Source organism: Phodopus roborovskii, unplaced genomic scaffold, assembly GCF_943737965.1.
Source record: "Phodopus roborovskii unplaced genomic scaffold, PHOROB, whole genome shotgun sequence".
In the NCBI taxonomy this organism is placed as follows: Eukaryota; Metazoa; Chordata; class Mammalia; order Rodentia; family Cricetidae; genus Phodopus; species Phodopus roborovskii.
In genome coordinates this window covers 11,253,324-11,280,425 of record NW_026126563.1, presented here as the reverse complement: position 1 = coordinate 11,280,425, position 27,102 = coordinate 11,253,324, and the positions used below count along the sequence as shown (strand labels likewise).

Below are 27,102 nucleotides of genomic sequence, written 5' to 3'. Positions count from 1 at the left end.
CATCGGCGGCCCCCACACTAGCCTGCTGCTTGTGCCCTCGGGGGCCAGAGCTTGCGACCAGCCAGAGCCCGCCGCCGCGCCGCCCTCCCCCGCGCTGACAGCCCCCCGGGGCGCAGCCGCCGCCGCCGCAGCATCTTCTCTCCCTGCTTCTCCAGCGCCGAGGAAGTCCCCGCCGAGGACCTGGGCCCCCGGGAGCGCAGGAGGAAAGACCAGAGACTCTGAAACACCCAGACAGCAAGATTGAAGCAGCCTAGCCAGACCCTTCTGTGGATTAAAAGAAATACGGTTTTTTTATTTTTTTTTATTTTTGGCAGAAGGAAAGGAAGACCGGCGAGGTTCTGCAAGGAAAAAAAAAAAGGGGGGGGATGTAACTCGTGGATACGTTTTTTTTCTCCACCCCTCCAACATCTTGTTTTACTTTGTAAACATTTTCTCTTTTAAACCCGGGCTCCATCCGGTGGCCCCCCAGACCTCCGAGGTGCCAGGAGGCGTGTTTTTTTTTCATTGGGAGCTTTGCATATTTGGTTTTGGGTTTTTTATTTTTATTTTTTTTAGAGACCCTACAGACGTCTCACGCGGGGTGAAGTCTACTTTGCCCTCTCCCTCTACGTGTGCACAGAATTCGAGGAGATCCGGTTACTAAGGATATAGAAGAAAAAAAAATAAATCGTGTGCCTGCTTTTTTTTTTTTTTAATTGCCTGCTTCTCCCCACCCCCAAATTAAGTTGCTTAGCAAGGGGGAAAGAGGCTTTTTCCTCCCTCCAGTAGCTCAGCCTAAAGCCTTTCATTTTTTTGCTCCCGAGGATCTTCCATGTAGGAAGCCGAGGCTGGCGAGCCCGACACTCGGGTGCCACTGTAGGGGGGCCTCTTTTGGGGGAGTCGTCCACCGGGGCAGTCTCGGCCGCCCCCAGGGAAGCGGCGGCCGCGTTCCTCCGGGGCGCGCCGGGGCCCGAGAGCCGCGCAGGGCGCGGGCCGCGCCGGGTGGGGCAGCCGAAGCGCAGGCCCCCGATCCCGGGCGGGCGCCCCTGGGCCCCCGCGCGCGCCCCGGCCTCCGGGAGACTGGCGCATGCTACGGAGCGCCCCTCGGGCCGCCGCCGCTCCTGCCCGGGCCCCTGCTGTTGCTGCTGTCGCCTGCGCCTGCTGCCTCAACTCGGCGCCCGACTTCTTCATGGTGTGCGGAGGTCATGTTCGCTCCTTAGCCGGCAAACGACTTTTCTCCTCGCCTCCTCGCCCCGCATGTTCAGGACCAAACGATCTGCGCTCGTCCGGCGTCTCTGGAGGAGCCGTGCGCCCGGCGGCGAGGACGAGGACGAGGGCGTGGGGGGTGGCGGCGGCGGAGGAGGCGAGCTGCGGGGAGAAGGGGCGACGGACGGCCGGGCTTATGGGGCTGGTGGCGGCGGCGCGGGCAGGGCTGGCTGCTGCCTGGGCAAGGCGGTCCGAGGTGCCAAAGGTCACCACCATCCCCATCCCCCAACTTCGGGTGCAGGGGCGACCGGGGCCGCCGAGGCGGATCTGAAGGCGCTCACGCACTCGGTGCTCAAGAAACTCAAGGAGCGGCAGTTGGAGCTGCTGCTCCAGGCCGTGGAGTCCCGCGGCGGTACGCGCACCGCGTGCCTCCTGCTGCCCGGCCGCCTGGACTGCAGGCTGGGCCCGGGGGCGCCCGCCAGCGCGCAGCCCGCGCAGCCGCCCTCGTCCTACTCGCTCCCCCTCCTGCTGTGCAAAGTGTTCAGGTGGCCGGATCTCAGGCATTCCTCGGAAGTCAAGAGGCTGTGTTGCTGTGAATCTTACGGGAAGATCAACCCGGAGCTGGTGTGCTGCAACCCCCATCACCTTAGTCGACTCTGCGAACTAGGTAAGAAGTTGTTCTGTGTCCACCTTTCGTTCCCTCTGGCGCGGAAGTGCTGGTAGAAAGGCCCAGGGTGTGTGCATCCCCTTCTGGAGGAGACGAGGGAACTAACTAAATCAGGGAAGGGACAAGGGGACACTCGACATTCTTTGGGGGTTCCCCCTCAATATTCTATCTCACGCCTCCACCCCTCCGGAGGAGGAGGACCCATGGAGACTGCTTGTGCTTATAGTGAACAGGCATGCGGCAGAAAATGAGACACACTTATTTCCGGGTCAGCAAGCGAATACAGAGAGAAGTGGGGATCACTCTTCCCCCACACCCGGAAAGGCGTTGAGGTGTGTGGCCGAGTTGGATTCGGTCCAAGCCCGCCAAGGAAGGTTGGGAGAAACTAGCTATAAAAGCAGGAAAGTCTCCTCTCCTTTAGTAAATAAGGACAGTCACGTGGGGCAGAAGTGGCCCAGATACTGTCCCGGCCTCTCAGCTTTGGAGTTTGGGGGCAGTGGTAGGATGGAGACCGAACTGGGTATCCGCTGTCAGCTGCACCAGCCTCAGCTTGAGAAGGAGCAAACAGCCTGTAGAAGTTGGGTGGCCTCTACTATTACCTTTATTCCTCACCAAAAGCATAAAATAAGTGGTCCTTAGAACTCAGACCCTCTTCTTAATTGCCCTGGGGCCTGGGCTTCATGGTTGGGACCTGGAGCAGGTTCCTATACTCTTATTATCTTCCTGGTTCTTCCATGCCTTCTGGTTTCTACACGCCTTTGTGCTCAGAGCAGAGAGGCATACCTTGCTCCCCTTAAGTCTTCCATTCCAAGTTCAGCAGCACACTTAGGGTGCTTTTTTTCCTCGGTGGGCTGGGTAGGATTCCCTAGTTGGACGCCTGGGTGCCAAGCTGAGCAGCGGGGATGGAGGTGAATTGTGCTGGTCGAGGCGGGGAGGACCGGGGAAGCGGGGTCTGTAGTTCTAGAACGCCGAGGAGCCCCGGGCGTCCCCACCCTGCGGCTATTCTGTTCGAGGCCCCACCGGTAGAGCCCTGGCCCAGCCGGTGGTTTCCAGCCCGGCCCGCCGAGCACGGCGGCGGCGGCAGCCACAGACGTGGAGGAGCGGAGAGCGGAGGCTGGCGCCAGGCGGTCTCTTTTGTTTATCTGACAGCTAAATATCAAGGCAATCACCGCCTCGCGGCCCTGCCTCCAACCCCCACAGCTAAGACAAACAGTTGGGCTAAAAGAATGCCTGAGTTATCATAAGTTTCTATCTCTGTTTCTCATGGCTCAGCCTTTATATTCTCTTACTTTTTTAATTTCAGAGTCTCCCCCTCCTCCTTACTCCAGATACCCAATGGATTTTCTCAAACCAACTGGTGAGTAGATGATTTTCAAAGGTCTTTTTCCTTTCTTAGAACCTTGGGTTTTGTATCTGATCTGGGGCTGGGGTGGTTCTTTGCTTGCTCAAGGCAGTTAGTTTCCTCTGTTGCAGGTTTGGTTGATTTTTTTTTTTTTCCCCTTGTTGTGATTGGATCCCCCCAACCCAAGGCAACTTTTTATTTTTCCTAGATATGTTTTACAATTTGTTCCCTTTTTCTGCGTTTGAACTGTGTGACGGAAGTTAGTTCAGCTTTATTTAACACATGGAGGCTTTTAATCCACTGAATGTCTTGGGAGCCAAATAGGACAGGTTGATGGAAACATTGTGAAGCTTTGAAGTGCCAGAAGAGTGTGGGTCGGGATGGTTAAATGGATGAGAAGCCTTTCAGAGGCCCCGGCGTGGAGTGGAGGGAGGTCTTCAAGGAGTGCAGCAAGTTTAGAGGGGATTTGATTACCTCTCCCTGCTCAGCACCCTACAAGTCTGTTTTCCTCTGGGGTGCGCTCAGAATTCTTGGTAGAGAGACCATGAAAAGTTTTCAGCATAGTAGCTCTGCCTGCCTGTTGTTTTGTCACGGATGGCAGGGGGCCAGGGCAGAAGCCCATTGGAGACTGGCACCGGCCCTGTGTGTGGTTGTCTGCATTCAGCTGCTGGCTGGCAGCATAAGGGCCCAGCCCTGGAGAGCTGGCAGTGCCAGGGGACAGGGTCAGCGAACAGTCTGGGGACGACAGCAGGGACAAGCCCCACTTCCTCCTCAGAGTGGAGGGATTTCAGAATCATTTGCTCAAAGTCCAGGTTTCAACGTTGGCTTTTGCGCCTGTTGCATGGTGCTTACAAAAAAAAAAAAAAAAAAATGCAACACTTGTGACATCTTTGCTTTGCCAAGGAGAAGGAAAAGTGGAGGGCTGGGCCCTGTTTAGTTCTTGGAACCTTCTGCCTCATGAGTTTTGGCTGTTGCCCCCCCCCACTCCCCATTAAAAGTTTTGTGGGGACACTGTCATAAGTTAAGTACTTAATGGATGTGTACGGGAAGCCCCAGCTAGCCCTCCCTCCAAACTCCCGCCAGTCTCCTCAAGTCGGGAAGGCGTTGCTGCTTGCCTGGTCCCTGTCTAATAGGTGGCCTGCAGAGTATGTGATATTTTGCTTTCGATTTGCAAAACACCAGATAAATGGTTATTAATGACAAGATAACTGGCTCTCTGTATTTTCAACAGACTTTGACTGGCGTTAGCAAACTCTCCTGGCTACAACTTGCTTGAGTTTGTGGCTTAAAGAATCAAGTGTCTTCCAGGAGGTTACTTCTTCTCCAGGGAGGGGTCCTGAGGTTCTCCTGGTTTTGTTTTCCCTTCGCATCTTTCAAGCGTGGGGAGTTAACTTTAAACAGAAAGAGAAGTCCCTGTGACCCTGCTCTGGTAGATGCTCCCCCTAAGGACCCCGGCTCCACGGAAAAGAAGGGCCATGTGGTCTTGGGTTTGTGGGGAAAGATACTGGGCAAATCTGTTCACAAGATTTAAGCAGTCCTTCTGGCAGGCCGGGACCTCATATTCTGGGAGTGGAGTGATATATTTATTCATTAGCAAGTGTTGACATTAGGTAGCAAAATGTGTGTAAACAGAGAAGCCACAAAGACAGGAATGTGCCATTTCCAAGGAGGGGAGCAACCTTGCCCAGATCAACCAATAGGAAGTGATTAGCCTGCCAATCGGAAACCCAGGCAGCAAATGTTTTGCTTAAAACAAAACCCAAACTCAGGCACCACTGTGTAAGAACAGCAGGGACAGCAGAACAGGCTTTAGGAACTGGCCCAAGGGACTGGCCTTGGGCAGGTTTTGCTGGTTGTGGTGACCCAGGGGTATGTAGCTAGAGCGGCTTTGTCACATTTTTCTCCCCATCCAGAGTATGGGAAAGAACTGGACCTGGGGACTCAAATATCCCTTCCCAGCCTGAGCTTGAAGAGTTTGGTGTTGGGTTACATCGGTGAAACAGGAAATGGGGTTTCATAGTGGACAACTGTTAAAATCTTAATGAGACGATACAGCTGAGGGGAACCCTTTTGTGAAGTCTCCTGCTTCAGGAGAACTGACTAGAAGGGGCTGGAACCGGGTAGAGTTGAACTAGGAACCTTGGGGGTACTGACTGGTTGAACTAGGAACTCTGTGATGGCTGCCCCCTCTGGAGGGGCTGGACTTGGTCTACACCTGGCTCTCTCTGTCTGCAGCCCCAAGCCAGAGTTGTCTGCAGGGAGTATTGGACTTGCCTGGACCTTAGGGCAAAGTGGCTGTGACTTGTGGCATTGGCACGGCATGAAGGGCACTCCCATTTCCCCATCCCACAAGGAAAAAGAATTTGCCATTTGCTCCTGGATCTCACTTTGTAGAGTTGGGATGCTTGAGGCCTCCACTTCCTGTGAGCACTGAGCACTGTATCTTCAGCTCTGAGGCTGGGGACCGGCTGCTGGGATGGATGGATGGATGGATGGAACGAAGGAACATCCTTCACAGCCTAGCAGAACTGCTGGCATCTTGATCTTCCATCTGGTCCTCTTAATTTGGGTCCCTTAGCTTTTCCAAGTCTTGTTAAGACTTCTATATGACTTTGATTAGATCATTCATTCATTTATTTACTTACTGCTGCCGTGATTCATTATACAAAGTAGTGCCTGGGAAACTCAGAGGAACTAAGTTGGAAAGAACCTTTAAAGTTCCCCAGACTGTAGGTTACAGTTCTGTTAGAACTGCTGGGAGAAGGGGATGCGTGTCTTTCTTCCACAGAACCAAGGGCTTAATTAGGATGATACAGGAGAGCCGGGAATGGCCCAGCTTTGCCCCCTGCCAGGCTGGGCTCTGGGGAGAAGGAGATAGTGGTGGAAGGTGAGACTCTGACTTAAGAGATTTATCCCTGCAGCGTGTTTGGTGGGTGGATGCACTCTGGCTCGCTTGACCTTTGTAAGCTAGGGAATAGATTGGGGCCAATCCAGACACCAGAGACTGGTTGAGCCTGGCCAGCTCCAGGGAAGAGGTGTAGGACTCAGTGGCCTGCTTGGAAATGGAAGCCCTGGGATAAGCAGGACTTGGGTGGCTCAGCTCCCTGGGTGGCCCCCAGCCCTGGAATCAGTGGCACCTCAGTTTACCTGGGTGCCTATCGAATGTGTTGCTGCTTCACAGGGTTGGTAGGGAGGCCTAATTAATGTGTGTAAATCCCTCCTAAGATCAAAGGCGATGCAGAGGCCAGAGCACATTTCATAAAAATCACTTGTGGTTGCATCTTGGAGCTGGCTCACCTTTGATGTGAGCCAAGCTGACACCCTGACTGAGGTCTCCAGGTCCTGCCCTGGAGAGGCCAGGCTTTGCCTTTGAAATACACCTTGCCCCTGGCCTTCAGCCAGCCCGAGCTGTGGGAGTGTCTTCCATTTGGGGGGAGTGGAGGAGGGGAATGAAGAGCCAATCTCTGGAAAATGGTGGGGCAAGAATCATAATTTAGAAAGTACAGGCTTGCGCCATATGACAGGGAACTCCTTTTCCTGACACCCTCCCCCCCATCGTTTTCCATTTGATTAAGCTGTATATTCCTGGTAGGAATTATCCTCTACCCTGAAGAAATGAGGTTGTATACAGCCTCTCCCCCTCCCCCACCAACCCCGCCTCTGTGCTCCCTCCCATTTTGAAGAGGTTTTTCTTCAATTTTTAAGTGCACACTGGGCAGAGTGCTCTATACCCAGGTGCCCTACCTCCCTTTCCTCATCTTCCAGCCTTGGGAAGAGAAGGCCTCAGAGGGAGGGATCCTCAGCAGAGATCTGTGGGGACTGCGTTGGCCAGGGTTGGCAGTCAGGGGCAAGAGGCAAACTATTGTGGCACCGAAGGGCTGTCCAGGCTACTTGCCTCTAGGCTTCTCTTTTGCTTGGAGGAACTGTCTGCCAGTGTGGCCAAAGGAGCATCTGCTCATGCCTGATAGCCCGGGGTGGGAGAGCCGGAGTCTGCACAAACCAGTGGCGCATTTGTTTTCCTAGAGCCAAACTTTGCATGGGGACTTGGGGAAGAAACTTGATGTTGGTAATGGTACAGAAGAAAGTTCCAGGTGACTGCGCATTTGTTCCTGGGGACTAATTACTTGTGATTTGTGGGCTTTGTTTTCTGTTGCAATTGCTTGGAGGGTCTGTCTCTCAGCTGGAACTGTCATTACGCAGAGGTCACCGGGCTGCTGAGCACCTGGGAGCAAGGGGAAGGGCAGGGGACACAGAATACAGAATCTGTAGGTTAAGGTCCTGTAAAGACAATGGAAGGGAATGGTGCCAGGAAGATTGTGTAAGAACTGAGGCAGGCAGCCTTGTAAGAATGGCGTTGTCTGGGCAGGGTTCCAGAGGTGGGTTTGGGCCAGTTTGGAAGCAGGTAGATAGAACATTTCCCTACAGCCGGGTCTGTGATTAAACTGATCAAAATAAGTGAGTCTACTCAATTCTTCTATGTGTTATATCCCAATTAAAAGGGAGAATGACTTTTTTGAAAGCCACGGTGAGACCCTTGTCTCTGAGTGGAGGAAGGAGGCTTTGTGACTGAGAGAAAGGAGAAGAGGCTTGAGAAAGAACACTTCAAACCTTCCTTGACCTTGGGAATTACCTGATCTCAATGGGAGACTTGTAATAGAAGAGAAATTCCACCCAGTCAGTGACTGAGCCTGACTTGACTAATGATTAACTGGCCGCCCGGAGCCCAGACGGGTGACAAGGTGTTGTGGTCTGTCTTAGGCTGGACCGTGAAGCCGAGTAGACCATTAATAATCTGCATCCGTGGCTGAGTCAGCCCTTTGGAATGTGTGGTCTTTCTTTCATGCTGTTCAGGGTTTTGTAAGAATGAAGTTTTTTTTTTTTTTTTTTTTTTTTTTTGTTTTGGTTTGAGTTTTTTTTTTTTTTTTTTTTGATTATTTATTTTTTATGTGGAGTGGTCTTTTGCCTGTATCTATGTCTGTGAGGATGTCAGATCTTGGAATTATAGACAGTTGTGAGCTACCATGTGGTGCTTGGAATTGAACCTTGGTCCTCTGCAAAAGCAGTCATTGCTCTTACTTAGCAGCTGAGCCCTCTCTGCAGTCCCTAACTCGGGTGTTATTTGTGTATTTACTTCTCTCTCTCTCTCTCTCTGATTCTGTAGCAGCCTGTCCAGATGCTGTGCCTTCCTCCGCGGAAACCGGGGGAACGAATTATCTGGCCCCTGGGGGGCTTTCAGGTAAGACACTTTCTCCTTTCCTCGAAATTGCTGGAGGCTAAAGGAATAGGGGGTGGCCTACTGGCACCCCAGCTGGTCTGGAATTGTTCTCATTGTCTGTGCCTTAAACTAGACACATCTGGGGTGCCCTTCCTGTGGGCTTGAACCTTGCCCTTCCCAGGGATGGGAAACTGGAGTAAGCTGGGAGCTGGTGGTGTGGGAGACAAGCTTCCTGGTTATTTTTTATTTTACTAAATTTTGTGTGGTGTGTGTGTTCATTAATCACGTGCTTTTGGAGGGATGACTTAGGAGTTGAGTTGTTTCTCTCCTGCCCTGTTGGGCTTCAAGGACTTGATCACAGGTCATCAGGCTTGGCGTGCGCTTTGTCCCGGGAGCCATCTTGCCATCCCTCATGGTCTTTTAAGCAGCTCCCAACTTAGGTTACTTCCATTTGTTAACTTTGGCAAGATCTCACGTGCTGAAGCCCTTATTTGGCTCTTGCACGCATGCCTTGAAGGAGACAGACCCACATTTACGGGGCATAGCCCAGGTGCAAGCTGGATCTCTGGACTGGGGTTCTGTAGTGGCAGGCCAGGGGCTTGCCTTAGACAGTAGGTGTTCTACTCTGGACAGGCTTTCTTCCTTACGGGCTCACAGACCAAAGACCTGGAGAGGTGGAGCTAAGTGTGCTGGGATTGGAGGAGGCACACTGGAGGGAGACTGTGTGCCTTGCTGTCTCTCAGGAGACTGCTCTTCCTTTCCTAAGGACATTTTCCTTCACCCTCCCACTTTATCACTAAGAATTAGCAAGAGGAACCATAACCTGGGTTGGGGAATCCCGGGGCAGTTCCGGGCCCTCAGTGTAGCTGGTCTTCAGGTCATTGGTGGAGGTCTTGGTGTAGCATCCCTTAGTGGGAATTGTGGGACTTGTTGTGGGATGCCTGCTCAGGAGTGATTGCTAAAGAGTTGACCCCATGTGTGGTTTGAGGTACAGTCCATTCTGGACCCACATCCCAGACTTTCCCCCTCCAGGAATTGAGCCTGCTGGGAAATGGCTGTAGGGGGACCCTTGTTTGTTTTGATTTCAGTGCAGTGTGTACTCTGACTGTTATCTGAGACTGAGGGTATTGTTTACTCAAAGCTTCTAATGAGAACTGAGCAGGAAAAGAAGGACCCCAGGGGGAGGAGGGAGGTGGGCCCCAGCTCAGAGGAGGGAGCCAGTATGGCCTGGAAAGTCTGTTTTCTAATGCTGGAATGAGGTGAGAGCTCTTGAAAGGAAGGACCAGGAGAGAATCGGAGCAAAATAATAACACACTCAGGATGTTGTTAGCTGAAGTCCTGGGTGTACAGGGAGGGGCCCTGGCTTCTCCAAATCACATGAAGTAAGCAAGGGAGGTGGTAGCTTTTGAAAGGGGCTTTTCGGAAGGCCCGTCTTATGATAACATCTTGTCTGTCTCCTCTACTGAAGGAAATGACGACAAACAGCAGGCTGAGAACCACTGGCCTGAGAGCCGCTCACCCCACCCCAAGAGCCAAACGGCATGACCTGGTCAGCCGACCCGGTTTCTCCAAAGTTCGGCCAGAACTTGAATGAAGCTGGGAAGCTGTATGCTAGCCCCCAGGCCCTCTTGGCAATCTCAGCCCCTTAGATGGGCGAGGCTCTGCTAGGGTGCATGGAGTAGTATGTCTTGCAAGGGATGGCATGGTGTAACAACTGCAAAAGAGACCTCCACATGAAAGAGCATTTGTTTTGAATTTTAGCTCTTGGTTTACTAATTCCCAGGGCTTCGAAGTTGGAGGAGCCCTTTCTTCTTTCTGAATGTAGTTGGAGCCATGCATTAATAATGTGCTTGGGTGGAGGTTGTAGGAAGAACTTCTGGAGTTGACGCCAGTGGTTTGGGGGTAGGTAGAAGAGAGGTGATGGGCAAAGGGAGAAACTTAACTGTACTCTTTGTCCTGTGACTGCCCTGGGAAGGCGGATTCATGAGCCTAGGCAGAGGGTTTTGTATTATTTTCTGGAAGCCCAGCTCACCTCCTTTTAACAGAGGTGGTGCTGTGTGTGTGTGTGTGTGTGTGTGTGTGTGTGTGTGTGTGTGTGTGTGTGTAGGGGAGTAGATGTGTCTGCTTTGGGTAGATTGGGGTCTTAAAGGGACAGGAGTGGTTGAATGGCGCCTGAAGGAGATGGGAAGGGGCTCCTGTAGTTGACACTGGCTTGAGGGTAGGGCCCAGGCAGGATGGGCATCAGGCAAGGTGGGGGGCGGTGACACCCCCTGAAATAGCCTCTGGGAGTCTCTTTCACAGGCCCTGTGTGCGCTTTCCTTCCTGTCCTGCCCTGGCTAAGAGCGGCCTTAATGAATGGGGCTCAGTTCAGGGTGGGAGGAAGGGTCGGCTGTGTGAGCCAGGACTTGATTCTCTTGGCAAGGGAAGAAGGGAAAGAGAAAACAGCCGAATGTGAAAATGTGGTGGCTTGGAGATGGGGGTGGGACGTGCTCAAAGGCCTAGCCCCTCCCAAAATGCAAGGGTGACTCCAAGGCTGGCCCTTTTCCTGCACTCTTGCAGAAGGCCAGCTAGAGGAAGGGGAGTGGGCGGGGGTGAGTCCTGGGAGTAGCACCCTGGCCTCAGGTTGGAATTCCAGTCTTGCAGTGCGGTTCTGGTGGGGGAAGGGCAGGGGGATGACAGGCCAGGTCCTTGGGGACCTGCAGTGAAACACACCCCACCCTTACAAGTTTCCTCAGTCTGGGAAAACGGGACATTTTTAGAAGGCAGTAATTTGGTTCCAGGAGATTGTACTTTCATTTCTGACAGCCGGCTTTTCTGAGACAGATGGATTGCTCGGTGCAAGCTTGTGAGTGTGTGTGCTCACACGCTGCAGACAGACAGACAAGCTCCTGTGTTGACACTTGAGCTTAGAGACGCCGTGCTTAGAGACAGGCAGGGTCTGAGAGGTCCTGGGCCCTGCTCTCGTCAAGTGAAGTCGTATAGTATGTGGACACTGGTATTTGGGATGATTCGGAACTGCAGTTTTGGTAGCCTTGTCTCTGGGCACTGATGTCTTTTGGAAGGCATGCAGATCCAGGTCCAGGCCCTTGACTACTGCTGCTTCAACTGCCTTGAGTCAGGGAGACCCACTTCTGCAAGGACTGACTGATATAACTGGGAAATGTCTGTAGAGCTCAGTAGAGGGGGCAGCAAGAGACAGGAGACTTACTTGTCTCTCAGGGAAGAACTGCCCTTGGGGTAGCATCTTTGCAACATCTGGAATCTGGTGGAGGGGCTGACATGGCCCATGCCCAGTCTTTACTGGATAGATAGAAAAAGCAGTATTCCTTGGTTACCCAACTTCAGTGTTTGGTGCTGGCTGGGCCTCTGGAACTCCCTCAGAGAGCCTACAGCCATTTGCAGCTACTTATACTTGGAAAGAGGAATTCCCATGGACTGGGGTGGGGGTGGGGCCGAGTAAGCCTTGGAGACTTGAAGCATGCAGGAGTCTTTGGGGAATTGAAAAAACTGCATAGACATCTCCTGTCTATGTTTATATGGGGGGGGGGGGTAGTTCCTTAGCTTAAGGTCTTAAAACATAGCTTTTGGTTTCCAAATGTTGGGGTGGGTTTCAAGTCAGTACCAAATCCACCACAAGGACAAGTCTGTCTCTTTGATGCCTGCTGGCATCTATCTGCCTTGGTGTCTGAGGAGAACCTTCAAAAACACCTATATAGTCTGAAATGTTGCCCTGGCTCAGTCCATGGCCAACTTGGGTTCAAACCAAGTAGCTCAGAGAGGATTGCTACATTCTGGCCTAAGAAAAGTCATTCATTGAGCTGAATGGACAAGTTTTTATCATCTGGTATGAATGACATTGTGATACTGAATAGGAGTCGCAGACCTTTGGAGCCTGCTGAGTTCCCAGTGTCCCTCCTGTCTGAGCTGGCTGTGGTTTCTAATACCCTTGGAGGTGAGGGTGGAGTGCACAGATGAGCTCACAGCTGTCGTAAGGATGGGCTTATGGGGGAATCGGGCTAGCAGAGTGACCAGCAGTGACCACCTGTTCCCTCCAGGCCACTGTGGGAAATGACAGTCTGGAACTCCAAGAATACAAGTCTAGTCTCTTTAAACCAAGTCAGTCTGCTGGCTCCAGGCTAGGGCGTTGCACCTGATGCACGCCCACATGCTGGTGTAGATCAGTCCCAAGCAGTGCTGGGCCTCTTCTGTAGGGCCTCAGGTCATGGGCCCCGCCCCCCAGTGAACAGTCCCCGATAAACCTCTTTTGTCCTGGAAAGAATGAGGTAGTCAGGCAGGGGTTAAATGCAGGGTGACAGCATTTAAAAATCTCTGGAGCAAATTTGGGCTGCTCGTCCGGCTAGACTAGATGGGCCGCTGCCTCTGTATCCTGTCCCCAGGCAGAACCCAGTCAAGCCAGCAAGGGGGAAGGGCTCAGAAAGGCCGGGCCAGAGTGGCAGTGGCTTTGGCTGAGGTATTGCAAAGAGCTTCCCCCAGCTCCCACTTGGGCCTCTTCTCAACAGAGCCTGCCTGCTGTGAAAGGAAGAGTCCTAGACCCACAAAAGGGTTTGGTTCCCTTAGCCTCTTTGCATATTAAGCCCATAGTAATTTCTAATGGTGTTTTTTCCTCTTTCTGAAAGTACACACTGAAGTGTCAACCCTCACCGTAAGCAAGTGCTCTACCATGACCTATGACCTCAGCCTCTAGGGTGATCTTTGTTCACTTCAGGGTAGGCTTTGCACTTGAGCATCACTCAAAGAAGGTGTACTTATTTAATCCCTGCACTTGGGAGGCAGAAGCAGTCAGGTCTCTGAGTTTGAGGTCAGCCTCGACTACAAAGTGAGTTCTGGTCCAGTCAGGGCTACCTGGTAAGACCCTGTCTCAAAGAAAAAAAAGAGAGAATTCTTTTTAAAATCTTAAGCAGCTAATATGACGATAGGATTTTTGTTTTTGTTTTTGGAGACAGGTTTCCTTTTAAGCATATATTATCTATTGTTCCTGGCAAAAATAAGCAATTACCAAAGGCAGGGGGCAGGCAGATTTCTGGGTTCAAGGCCAGCCGGACCAGCATGAGTGAGACCCTGTACCAAAACAAAACAAAAACTGCTCTAGCATAGTTGTTCTAGCCTGATGATTTGTTGGTAGTTTGTATTTTAAGTGTAAAGCTAGTTCCTGGACTTGCTCCCACATTCATAACCTTTGAGTATGAACTTTTTGCTTCGAAACCTTCTCCTTAGATTGATTTATTATGTGAATGAGTGTTTGGCCTGCTTGTATCTCTGTGCACCACACGTGTACTTGGTGCGGGAGAAGGTTAGAAGACTTCAGGTCCCCTAGGACTGGAGTTAACAGTTGCAAGCTGCCATGTGGGTGCTGGGAACTGAACCCAGGTCCTCTGCAATAGTAGCCAGTAATCGCTGGTGCTGAGCTGTCTGTCTCTCCAACATCTTGTTTTTTTTTTTCTTTTTCTTAATAAACATTTTTGCTTGATGGTAGAAACATTTGGGGACAATGTTGATTGCCTGTATTGTATGTCGTCTTCCTCTTGTGTGTTATGGTTGCAAAAGTGCCTCATAGGACTGTTTCCTTTTGGGGTAGTGATTTATATAGTTCGTGTACCCAGTGTCACTAATGGTGCATTTCATGCTACCTGGATTTTACCACAGTTTTCACAAATGTGAATTAGTATTTTCCTGTTCCTGAAGAGCAGTGACTAGTGAGATTTCTCACATGCTGTATCTGTGGATGGGTTATACTGGTTACCATAGCACCTAGAGGAGATCTCCGGGACTACAGGTCCACTGGTGGCCTGGGAACAGGCCTCTTGGAGCCATCCACCTGGCAGCGAACAGTCAGGTGCGTCTCAGTGTTGCGCTCTCTGTTCATTTTTTGTTTGTTTGGGACAGGGTTTCTTCTCTGTGTGGCCCTGGCTGTCCTGGGACTCGCTCTCTGTAGTCTAGTCTGGCCTTGAACTCAGGAGACTCGCCTGCCTCTACCTCCTGAGTGGTGGGACTAAAGGTGTGGTGTTTGCCACCACACCCTGCTCAGTGTTGAGTTTTCAACCTTCCCATTTCCATGCAAGTTGGAGAAACCTTAAGTAGGAAATTTCTTTTTGTTTGTTCCCCAATCCTGACCTTTCTGTCTGGGAAGGGGTTAGGGGAAGTGCACATTCTCCCCAGAAGTCATGCCCTGGGGCCCTGCCCAGTGTAGTGACACAGCCAGAGAGGCTAACTTCCAAAGCCTAGTGACCCTAGACCCTTTAAAGCCTACTGGAGCCCCCCCCCCCTGTCATGGGACATCCCTCCTGTGTTTCGGGGAAGGCGGGTGCCCCTTTTTGGGAGCCTGAGAGAGGATACTGTAAGTGCAGCCTCTGGGAGATCACCACTGGTCCTAGCATCGGGGAGGATTGAATGGCCCAGCATCTGGCTGCCTGCCTACTGTCACACGGAGGCTTCCTCTTCGGGCTATTTTCAGAGGGAAGATATTATTAACTGCTGAGGCACAGTCCTCAATTTAGTGGTTAACACACCAAGAGAGCTGCGTTCACTTGATTGCAGTTACTCCACTTTACTCGCGTTGCTAGGAGGAGGGTATTGCCTCCCCTTAGCCCTCCTGCTTCCCCCCATGAGGTCACCTTGGGGATCCCAGCCCTTGGCCCAGTTCCTGGAGGAAGCTGCCACTGGAGCAGAAATGCCTGTCTGCTCCTAAAGGTGTAGGAAAACAATACTATCTGGTGCTTTAACGGCGACTGACCGTGTCGTAAAGTTAGGAACTGGGCAGGGGAAGGTGGCTTTTGATGGAGTGTGGGACAGTCATTTAAAACAGCGATAACTTTCACCTTGTCAGCTAACAGGAAATATCGGGACAAGACAGGAAATTGCATCACCTCTCGTTTTAGAAGAACCCCAGAGAAAAAAGTTCATGAAAAGCGGTGTGGCTGAGGGAACGGTCTGGCGCTCGCTGCCGGCCCCTTTTGCCCCTTCTTCCCTTCTGTTCCCTTGAGGACTTTTAGACATTTTCTTCAAGAAAGAGGCTGTTTGAGAACTTCATGTTATTTTTATTATTTTTAAAAAAATATTTTACCAGAAGGGTCACCTTCAGTTGAAATGTTAACTGCAGCCTTATTTCCCGGTGTACTGAAGAATCTTTCATGACTTTTTCAGCTTCCTTCCCCAAATGGTGAGGCCAAGCAGCTCTTGGCTGGGAACTAATTTTGGTTTGGCTTCGGCATCCTGAGCACTGGGCCCCACCCAGTGTCATTAGCTCAGTTTTAACTTGCAAAAAGATTATTATTTTTTTTTTTTTTTAAGGGTAGGTAGGAATTTACTCCAATCCATAGTCTTTTCAAATACCACAGTTGCCTTTTGGGAGAGGAATCTGGCAGTTTGGACCTCGGTGTTGTCAGTATGCCCTTCTTACTTTACTGTCCCTTTCACAGCTGTATAAGTAGGTCATGTGGCTGTCAGTGCATCAGGAAGCATCCCTCAAAGGAGGGGTAGACGAGATACAGCATCCATGTATTCATCCCTGGGGATCTGAGTCCTCTCTTTGATGCTCTGGTGCTTGGGTGAGACAGTGCTCCCCAGAGCGGGAGGGATGATGGCCAGAAAGGGAAACTGCGCAGACTGCTCTGCACTCCCTCTCGCCCCCACCCTCCCAGCTTTTCCCCTTAGCGTGCTTTGTTTTGTTTTCATAACACAACAAGAGCCCTGGGGTGTGTAAAAGCATTGTTGAACACTTGCTGAGGGTAACTTGTCCAAACAGAGCAGGACGCCAAAGCAGAGTGCTGTGGGCAGGTGGTGTACCCGCAGAGGTTGCCCAGCCGGCGCCTACCTTGGAACGCCTCTCAGCCTGTGCCGCCACTGGCTGGGCATCCGTTCAGCCCAGAGCAGGGGAGTCTCTTCCTACCTGCACAGGATCCAAGACAAGCCATGGCCCTTCTGGCTGGCCCTGGGGAGGCACGGGGTCCTCACCTGGTGCCAGGTGGGTTCCCTTATGTTTCTGCCTCCCAGGTGTGTGAAGTTGAGTGGCTCAGTTGTTTATCAGATATTTCCTGAGACGTTAGCGTGTACCAGGCCCTGCGTAGTGTGGGGGCCAGCTTCTTATGTAGTTGGCCTGCCAGCAGAGGTGCTGGGGTGGGTGGCTATCTGGGAGAGATGGGCAAGGAAGATTTTTTCCAGTCACCAACCCTGCCATTGCTTCTGTTGAGAACTGAACCACAACAAAGTTTGTAGATAAATATAGAGGTCTGGTTTCAACCCGCGGTGCCTGCTGTCTGATAGCAGCAGCGATTAAAGGCTCGATGCTAAGTCATCCTGCAGACCCCTGCTAGTACCCCGGGGCCACAGGCTGCTAGAAATATCCAGGGAGCCAGGTTCTTAGTGAGACCCTTGGGGTGGGTGGTTGTGTGCAGGGTTAGACAACATTCAATATTTTGACAACTAGAGGAGAGGTGGATATTTCCAGAGCCTGAGATTACTTCCAAGGCCTAACCCCTTGTGAGGGAGGCCATGATTGACCTGGAGTTGTTTGCTCACAGTAATCTATGACAGCATTTACCAAGGTGTTTCATTTCTACGCCCATCTTGACCTGTGGGTTCCCTGGGGATCACATCACCTGAGGTATCTGCAGAGCTCTGAAGACCTGTTAATTGAATTAACTTGGTTGCTTCTCTGGTGCTTGCCCTTCCCTCTCCCCCTCCCCTATGGGGAGGGGTGGCTGGAGAGCTTGTTTGATTTGGAGTTTGCTCCAAAGGAAAGAGGGAAGAAATAGTCTCAACTCCAATTTCACCTTGTGGAGCTGGGAGCTTCCGTCCCTTAGCCAAAAGGCACCCAGGTAACCAGGCCTGTGACTGCTGATGGTGGCTCTTGGGTTGGTTTGCTTCTCTATAGTCTTTTTATTTGCAAATCTGGGACCTTTGCTTAACAGACAGAAATGGGTGCCAAGATAAAGATGGTCTGTAGCAGATTTGCCTGACTGCACTTTTTTTTTGGGGGGGGTGGGGAGTTTTGATCATCGCCTCTAACTCAGTCCCTAGGAAAAGTTAGGGCCATCTGAGCTGTTTGAGCTCTGCTGTGGCGTGTGGGGACTCTTGTCAGCCCCTTGGCAGGCTGCCTGTCAGACAGAACTGGCCCTCCCCTCGTTAATCAAGAGGGAAAGGAAAAGTTCTCCCTGCTCTGGGTGTGTGCCTGTTTCTTAGAGATGGGCTCCATCTCTACTTTTGGGGAGTATTTCCTGAGTCTGAAATCCCATGATTGCCCCCCCCTTCTCCATGCATTTGTGGCTCCAGGAGGAGGCTCTCTCTTTCCTGTAGGATCTAGAGACTGGCTTAGCGGGGAGCGTGGCCACACATTGTTATGTTGCGGATCTCAGTTTTCTCTTTTGTAAAATAAGGGGATAGGCTTGGTCACCAATACCCCTTCTAAGATCTGTGAAGCTTTGTCCCTTGAATTTGGGGCACCCGGTGTGTAGGGAGTCACCAGCTGCTTTTCTAAAATAAGATAATGGTTCTTCATGTGTCTTGGTTTGCAAGCTCTCCTAAGTATCAGTGAAAGCAGAGGACCCTCAGCCCAGAAAGAAATGCATATGTGCACACTGGCATTTGGATACATTTCAGTGGGGGCAGGCTACATGCTTTGGAGAGTGGGGATTTCCTTCCCCTCCTGTGCTAGGATCCAATCCAGGGTCCTCCACACAAAGCGAGCACTCCACTCTGTCTGCTTACCTTTTTCCTTCTGTGCTAAGGTATACTTAACAAAATTACCACATCACCTGGGACATGGGGTTGGGGGGAGGGGCAGGGCACTGCAGATGTACTGGCCAGATTGGAACCTGTGTTACGTGAGGCCAGAAAATACTCAGAATTTGGGCCACTCTACAGAAGGGCAGGCAGCCATGCGTGGTAGACTCCGGGTCCTTGTGGCGACAGTTTGCCTGGAAGAGGACTCTGGGGGCCTTCCATTCCCTTGGCCTCCTGTACTGGAGGGGCGGTGCTGGAGGGCAGGCAGGGCAGCTTGGGTCTAGCAGGTCCTGGGTGCTTTGGGGGTGAAAGGCTGGGATGGCTGAGCAGTGAGTGTGTCCAAGCTGGGGAGATTAGATTACAGAGGCAGACAGAAGAAATGATTAACTTTTGCAGTCTGCACACTGTCTCCAGGCTGTCTTTCTGGTTTCCCTGGTAAGTACAGTGCAGCCCTGGCCTGACCAGCCCGCCTCAGTCCCTCCGTCCGTCCGGGGTTGTAAAGCAAAGAGGAATGAAGGTTGGGAGGGAGCAGGGGACAGAGCCTGCTGGTGGAGAGGGAGGGTCAGATCCTGCGCTGGAATTTATTGGCTAGAATGCCGTAAATGTTCAAAATGCCTTCCCATCCAACAGTTTCCATAATCGTTATGGAACAAGGGGACCTGGGGAGGAGAGGGATGAAAAGGACTCTTGTTTCTCTGTATTTTTCTGTCATCTGAAGGCTTTCTTACCCTCTAGAGAAACCTGAGTGAGGAGTTGGGATAGGGCAACGCCTGGGGACTGGGGGCTGTGTGGCCTTAGGGCTTTTTTCAAAGTGTGGTCTAGGGCAAAAGCAGGCAAGATGTTTTCGTGTTCTGTGTGTCTGAGACCTTTTGTCCTTTTGGAAGACTGACTCAATGTATCCATTTATATTAGAAACAAGGTTGTAAAAGCATACAAAGTGATGGGTTTCATTCTGGTGGGTTTTGTTCTGTAACTGTATGGCATACTGCATAAGAGGGTTCTTGCTGAACTTGTAGCATTCAGCCTGGTACTTACTACAGTGATGAGTAACGGAAGCAAGGAGGACCCTGATGGTTCTTTCTGCTAGATCCTTGGCTGTACACCTATCCGCAGCCAGTGGTGGCTCTTCACAGTTGAATCTGGAACTTAGGGGTACTCCAGACTGGCAGGTTGGTGGTTGAGGGGCACGTTTTGGCAGAGATACAGACTTTGTCACATGATTGACCCACTTCTGTTTTCTGGGGTCCACCAGGTCTATCCAAGAGGTAATCCTATGCAGACCTGGGCACTCCATTAATTACAAAAGCCCTCTGTCAGGAGATGGCTGAGTTATTCTGGGGGTCATGGTAGGAACTTGGTCATACCTCATGGAGGGGGAAGGGAAGAGGCTGGTAGGCAAACTGGAGAGTTAATTAGGCTAGATGTACACTCAGCAGCAGCCAGAGAGGCCATTTACTGTAAATATTATGAATGGAGTTGGCTGGGTTGGGAGTCCCCACCCTTCCTCTGAGCCTCAGAGCTGGGCAGAGCCTGTCTCCTCAGACAGCAGCAGCAGCAGCCGGGTACATGTTATAATTTGCATGGCTGAACACAGGGCCACAGGAAGCCGCATCAGCCCCACTGGCGAGACAGACAGGAGCTTCTGATTTGTGTGGCTTCCCCTCTTCTGCCTTGCCTTCCCTCGGTTCTCTCCTCTGATAGTTAGCAGTGCTCTGAGGAGGGACCCTCTGGCTGGGGGCTACAGGCATGGATAGCAGGGCGTTGGGTGTGACCAGTGGGCAGTGCATCTCAGAACTAGTAGTCATTATTCATCATTTGTCTGTAAGGACCTTTCTAGACTATCAGACTGTCTGGAAGCTTGGGGTGGTTTGCAGGAGGGTGGATAGAGAGAACTTGCAGGGCTCCAAGCTGGGGTAGGTGCTAGAAGTAGCTGGGCAGCCAGTAAGAGGCCTTTTCATGGGGGCTCAGCTTTTTCTAAAGATGCTGAGCGACAAGAAAGAAACAACTGAGGGGCGGCCCCTTCTAGTAATACTTGAGACTGTTGGGTGTGCACAGCATGGCACATGATAGGCTACCCACCATCACTTTTGAATCAAGTTCTCATAGTAGTACAAGGAGACCGCCTTTTAGGATGAATCTGATAATAACCCACCAGAGTTGGAATGTGCCGTGATGCAGGGTTGGGGGTAGGGGTGGGCCATGGAGGGCTGCTAAGAAAAGTTGGGTTTAGGGATTTAGCCGATTGGACCAGGGATCTGATTGAGTACCCTGCCCTTTGAAGGAGATTCCAAAACACCCTCTGACCACTCTCTCAAGTAGCTTGCAAGCACGGCAGCTTCAAGCCAATAGCTTTCCCTATTGGCCGTGGGTTTTGATCATGTTTGTAACGATGTAGGACAAGCCTAGGTTGAGTGTTGGACCCTCTTGTGTTTATCCATGGTCCTGGAATGGCTGGAGTGAACTCAGAAAGGCCAGCTCTTTAAATGGGGAGGAGCAAGCTTTGAGACAGCTGCTGGTTGTGCCCGGTCCTGAGGAGGGAGGACCCTTGACCTGTGGCGGGTAGGGTGTAGTAGTCAGTGTTTGTGTTCCTGGGCTTTGTGTGTACTTGTCTGCCCTTTCTTTGCCCCTGACCTGCATGGAAGGGCCTTTGGGAGCAATGTTGCTCCTTAGGTACCCTTCCTGTTTGGATTGACCAAGCAGGAGGCATTCACAGGCCATCATACCCTTGGGTTTTGGCAGAGAAATACCACTTTATAATCCAAGTGTCGCAGACAGGTGATAGTGGGTGAGACCCCTCCTCTGCCATCAGCAGCAACTCCAGCCACCCCATGTCTTGGCAGCGAATACCAGTTCCTGTGGCTCTGTCCATTCTGAGTCAGGCTTGTTTCTGTCACTAAAGGTCTGAATTCCAGGACCCCCTGCCCCCACCCCTCATCAGTGCCTGTTCTGTGTGGGACACCACTGTTGGGGGTGTCTGATAGGAGGGTCCCATTGATGTTTCTGGGCGACCTCATAGTTTGATGTTTGGCTCTGAGCTGGGGGCCCCAAACTTTGCCTTTCCTCTTTGCATTAAGTTTTGTTTACTTGCTGTATTTATCTATTTTGTGGGGCACAGAAATGTGCTGTGTTGTTCGTGTGGAAGTCAGGGGACAACTGGGTTTCCAGGCTTCAAACTTGGTTGCCAGCACCAATACCTAGTGGACCATCTCAACACACACACACACACACACACACACACACACACACACACACACACACACACACACACACACATTTTTTGAGATGGTTTTGAAACCTGTGTAGCCTTGGCTCTGTAGACCAGGCTGGCCTTGAACTCACAGAGCCCTGCCTGTCTCTACCTCCTGAGTGTGTTGGGATTAAAGAAGTCCTCCATCAGTACTTAGCCCAGCCCTATACATTTCGGCCTTGAGGTCTAGTCACCATGTACTATGGAGGCCTAAAGTATGAGAGTCATTCACGAGTATCTAGTCTGTGTTCACTGGTGACCAGGGTTTGTAGCTGTCCTCGCTCAGCTATGCACAGACACTGTAAAATTCTCCCCTCAGCCCCTCCTCCCATCTCCTTAAAGGGAAGATTTTATGCACTGAGGAAAATGTGGGAGGGGAGGGGCAAACACCTTAATGGAATTTTAGGCAGATTCAGCATTTTTCTGGTATTGCTCCAAAAATTCCCTCAGCTGTAATAAAAAATTGTGAGCAGGCATCTGATTAGTGGGCTTTTTACAATGCAGCTTTTCTTTTGGATGCTTTAGAATGAATGCATGCATTTAAAAAAAAAAAAAAAAAAACAAGCCCCTGTACAGTTTTCTGGGGAGGAAAAGTTGAAAACACCGGAAAGGTTATAAAGCTGGGATAGCTTGACGAGCCTGAGTGGGTTTGTGTTGGGAATATGAGCAGTGAGGCCAGAGTTGGTTTCCTGTTCCCTCCCCCCTCATCTTGTGGTAACCAAGACTTCTAAGGCCCCATCCATGTGTCCTGGAAACTCGGAGACCTGGGCCCAATTCAGGTAGCTGTTCCTAGGAGGATGATGTTGATTTCTCACGAGTGAGCGGAACCAGCCAGTGTCCAGGCCAAGGTGGTCGTGTGGGTACCAGCACTGTAAGATGCCGCTCTAGTTCTGGAGGTGTGGTCTCAGCGTTGGGATGTGCATGAGGGCTTTGCTGGCCTGTGCTCTGATATAGTCTAGGCAGGAGCAAGGGGAAGTGTAGGGCTGCCCTGTGTGGGACTGGAGACTGGGAGGAGCATGTAGGGGTCTCCCTGTGGTGCATTGAGGGGGACACCCACGCTGCCATTTATCTGGGCTGGGCCATTAACCTCGACAGCAAAGGGAATTTTCCTGGGGTTGTCTGGCAGCAAAGTGCTGGGTAGACTGTGCAGATGAAGAGGACCCTCCCCCACAGGCCTCAGGCCCCAGCCTCTCCCAGTTTGCTCTGCCCCAGAGGCTTGCTGGCCAGACAGGACCCCCACCCCTTGCTGACAGGCTGGCTGGCCTGGCATGGGGAGCAACTTGATCCCAGGCTCCTCCTCCCTTCCCTTCCCTTCATTTATTCCCCTCCCCCCTACCCACACTGTCTGGTGCCAGGTTTCATTGGGGCTGCACTGCATGAAACAAAGCCTTTGGGGGGGGGAGGCCCCTCCGAGAATTTTTTCTTTAAAGCACTCCCGGAGTCGTCTTGTCCCAAGTTGGGGCACTTTGGGCGCACTCTTGCGGCTAGAGGTGTCTTGACCTCATTGGGCCTTAGGGGTCCTTGGTGTGACTTTCAGAGCTGGGCTCCCTCTGCAGTAAAGTTCAGAGCTTGCCAGTGCTCACACGTTGATTAGCGGTTGATGGACACTTTGCAGAGACAAGTCAGTGGCGGGTGAGTCACCCTCTGTGCAGAGCCCTCGTCCCTCTCTTGTTTTTCCTATTTTCTAGTGTGTGTGCAGGCAAACGCGCAGTCTTGTATACTTGGTGGGCATTCGTGGCAGTGGGGCCAGGGGACAGTGCACGTTTGTGGTGTTGACTTTTGGTGGGGTCGGGATTCCAGGAGAGGAATCCACCACTCCCCCATCTCGGCATTCCCTTGTGTGTTAACTGGGTATGGGCTGGGGAGGCCAGTGTGTGGGGGTGTCTGTAGTTGGGGACAGCTGCTCTGTGTGTGTGTGTCTGTCTGTCTGTCTGTCTGTCTGTCTGTCTACCTTGTGGCTATCAGTCTGTACAAATGTCTGAATTCACTCATGGGATGTTTCATCCGAAAGCGACTGCTGCTTTAAAAAAAAAAAAAAAAGAAACCACAATGGTGCTGACTGGATCCCAGGTCCTAACATGCCTGTAAAAGTTGGAATGGATTGATGTACCAAGCTGCCCTGGGTTACCAGCAAGGCTGAGTCTTCTTGGTCCTACCCCTGCGTGGGGACAGCCCTCGTCACTCTGAGCCCAGAAACAAAGGCCTCAAGGGCACACACCCCTACAGTGGTCCATCTTCAGGGCCCATCAAACCGACAGAACCTAGTGGAGGAGGAGAGGGGCGGGAGGCGCCCAGTTCTGTCCCGGGTGTCTTCACCCCTGCGCCTTCATCTCTTGCCTTTCCCCATTTCGGTTAACAAATACAAAGACTTCCGGTCTCCACCCTGCAGCCACAAAACCACAGCCTTCGTTCCTGCAGCCTGGCGGGGCTGGGGAGATTTATGTCCTCAGTCTGAGGCCTGTTCTCTTGGCTAGAGTTAAGGGACGCAGTAGAGTGCCCGTGGAAGGGGGAAGGGACTTCTACATAGCCCTCCTTTAGGAAAATCACCTCACCACCTTCTCCCCAGGCTTCCAGGCTGTTGTGGGCTGTGCCAGGGAGGACTTGCAAGTCAGGGAAGGGGCGGGTAGAATATGCCGTAAGGGGCAGTGTGAGCCGTGGGGGGCAACCCTGGGGAAGGTGGGCTGGCGGTGGTCCACTTTTTGGTTGACATTTGAACTAAAGCTAACTTTTGGACAGGCTGCTGCTGACACACACACACACACACACACACACACACACACACACACACACACACAGAGGTGGTTTCTGTCAGGGAGATGGTTTTTTGTTTTGCTTTTTTCTTTTTAAACCTCGAAGCCACCTGCATCATCCTTGTTTTTACTGGCTCATGCTCCCTTACGAACAAGGCACTGGTGTGAGAATTGGGTTACTAGCTAGCTGCAGAGGGTACAGGCCACCCGGCTTTGCCTGGGTCACACCAGCCAGTTAGGCCAACTTCCATCATCCAGGACACGGGGGGGGGGGGGAGACTAGAGCTGTCTCTGGTTCCCTCCCTCGGAAGCAGTTGTAATGCTAGGCTGTTTCTGAGGCCTTTTCCAGACCAACATAGCAAAACCAAATTATCAAGGGTTTCCGTAACTGCTTCTCAGGGAGGGATGGGTGGGCACAGGTGCTGGTGCTGTGCTTCCTGGTTGGATGGAAGAACAAGGCGAGTAACAGCAATGAGCCCTGGGCTTAAAGGTGGATTAAGATGTCTTCCCCCCTATTAGCATCGAAGACTGGAGTCTAGGCTTATCCTTACTCCCTCTTTTGTTTTGTGCTGGCTATGGGGAGCGCGCGTGCGCGCATGCGCGCTTCTTGACTTCAGGAAGGAGAAGAACCTGGTCACCGCCGCCAACTATGTCTGCCATTTTGTTTTCTAGATTCCCAACTTCTTCTGGAACCTGGGGATCGGTCACACTGGTGCGTGGTGGCATACTGGGAGGAGAAGACGAGAGTGGGGAGGCTCTACTGTGTCCAAGAGCCCTCCCTGGATATCTTCTATGATCTACCTCAGGGGAATGGCTTTTGCCTGGGACAGCTCAATTCGGACAACAAGAGTCAGCTGGTACAGAAAGTGCGGAGCAAGATTGGCTGTGGCATCCAGCTGACGAGGGAGGTGGATGGCGTGTGGGTGTACAACCGGAGCAGCTACCCCATCTTCATCAAGTCCGCCACACTGGACAACCCGGACTCCAGGACGCTGTTGGTGCATAAGGTTTTTCCTGGCTTCTCCATCAAGGCTTTCGACTACGAGAAAGCATACAGCCTGCAGCGGCCCAACGACCATGAGTTCATGCAGCAGCCGTGGACGGGCTTCACCGTGCAGATTAGCTTCGTGAAGGGCTGGGGCCAGTGCTACACCCGCCAGTTCATCAGCAGCTGCCCGTGCTGGCTGGAGGTCATCTTCAACAGCCGGTAGTGGTGTGGGGAGAAGAGGACAGGACGGATCGTGAGCCGAGCAGGCCACCATTCAAACTACTTGCTGCTAACCTTTCCCTCCCGAGTGCTTGCTTCTCATGCAAACTCTTTGGTCGGTTTTGTTGTTACCATTGTTGGTTGTTTTGTTTTGTTTTTTTTTGTTTTTGTTTTTTTTTCTCCCTTCTCGTCGTTCTTATTTGTGTTTTGTTTGTCTTGTTTGAGAAATGGCTTATGATGAATTTTTTGTTTTGGGTTTTTTTTTAAGGTGGTGGGTGTGGTTGACAGGATACCCTGATATGAAAACGGGAAGCAAAAGTCAGCACTGCCAAATACGGTATATGAAAGTGGGTACTGCCTTCCCTTTCATCTGCATCGTCAGGAGTGGATGTTCAAGTGTGTAGGGGTGTGTGTGAGCGGCAGATGGGGAAATGCTTTCTGTGTTCCTTATGGATGTCCCCAGCTGAGAGTCTGCGGTTTCAAGCTGTGTGTCTCTCCAGCCCTTTGGACATGCTCAGTGGGGCAGAGGCAGTACCTGGGCAGACTGGGCAGCAGGTGTCCCAGCAGCTGCCAGACTTTGCCCCGGCCTGCTGAAGCCCCTGCCCCGCCCCCCCCCCCTTTAGGACGCGGGCCTATCCACAGGCTTCTGAGAAGCCAGCCTGCTAGAGGCTGAACCAGAACCAATTGTTTTCTCCCCTGTCACCCGCTAGCTACCATTGTCACGTCTGTCGTTTTTTTGGCCATCTGCTCCAGGATCTCTCTCTTGAGATGGGCTTCCCAAGGGCTGCAGGGACAGCCCTGTCACAGTATTGCTAACCCAGGACCCTCGGGCCCTTCAGCTGGTCCCCCTGCTGTGGTTTTTCATCAGGCTCTCCCACATGTGGAGAGTCAGCTCTGCACCCCCATGCCCAGGGTGCGTGTTGAGCTCTGTAGACCAGGGAGGGGCATCCCGGGGAGGGAACTGCTCATGGCCGCCTTCCCACCACGAAGGGTGTGGCCTGTCGTGGCGAAGGTACCATCCTAGGCTGGTCCCCAGCTCTTCTCTCAGCTCATACACTCGTATGATACTTTGACACTGTTCTTAGCTCAATGAGCATGTTTAGACTTTAACATAAGCTATTTTTCTAACTACAAAGGTTTAAATGAACAAGAGAACCCTTCTCATTGGAAATTTAGCATTGTAGTGCTTCGAGAGAGAAAGGACTCCTTAAAAAAAAAAGCTGAGATTTATTAAAGAAAAATGTATTTTATGTTATATATAAATATATTATTACTTGTAAATATAAAGACGTTTTATAAGCATCATTATTTATGTATTGTGCAATGTGTATAAACAAGAAAAATAAGAAAAGATGCACTTTGCTTTAATATAAATGCAAATAACATGCCAAATTAAAAAAGATAAACACAAGATTGGTGTTCTTTTCTATGGGTGTTATCACCTGGCTGAATGTTTTTCTAAAGGAGTTTATGTTCCATTAAACAATTTTTAAAATGTATACTTCATCCTGTGTTGTTCAGCTGCTCTTTCTTTTGCTTGGAGGGAGGCTGGGAAGTTTACCAGTGGAGACAATCAGTGAATGTGCCAGGGAATCTGGAGGCCACCTGCCTTATGAGCACCCTTTTGTTTGGTGAGGCCGCCTGCAGGTTTCCTCATTGTGCTGGGAAAAGGAAGGAGCCCTGTGCGGAGTGTTTGGAAGTTGGTGGAGTTGAGGAGAATGGGTGTGTCATCGGGAAGGTGGGGTTGGTGG

General features: G+C 51.5%; 1 protein-coding gene across 2 annotated transcripts; it reads left to right on the top strand.

Annotated features, from left to right (window-relative positions):
- The first annotated feature begins 227 nt into the window (after positions 1-227).
- Positions 228-26,857, top strand: Smad7 (SMAD family member 7). Of its 2 annotated transcripts, XM_051201998.1 has the most exons (4): positions 996-1,852; positions 3,156-3,209; positions 8,356-8,430; positions 24,817-26,857. In XM_051201998.1, exons 1-4 carry the CDS (start codon positions 1,237-1,239, stop codon positions 25,353-25,355), a joined length of 1,284 nt encoding a protein of 427 aa, XP_051057955.1. In that variant the 5' UTR covers positions 996-1,236; the 3' UTR covers positions 25,356-26,857. The 2 variants fall into 2 exon arrangements, with proteins under 2 accessions (XP_051057956.1, XP_051057955.1); XM_051201999.1 differs by lacking the exon at positions 8,356-8,430 and having other exon boundaries at positions 228-1,852.
- Positions 26,858-27,102: the final 245 nt, after the last annotated feature.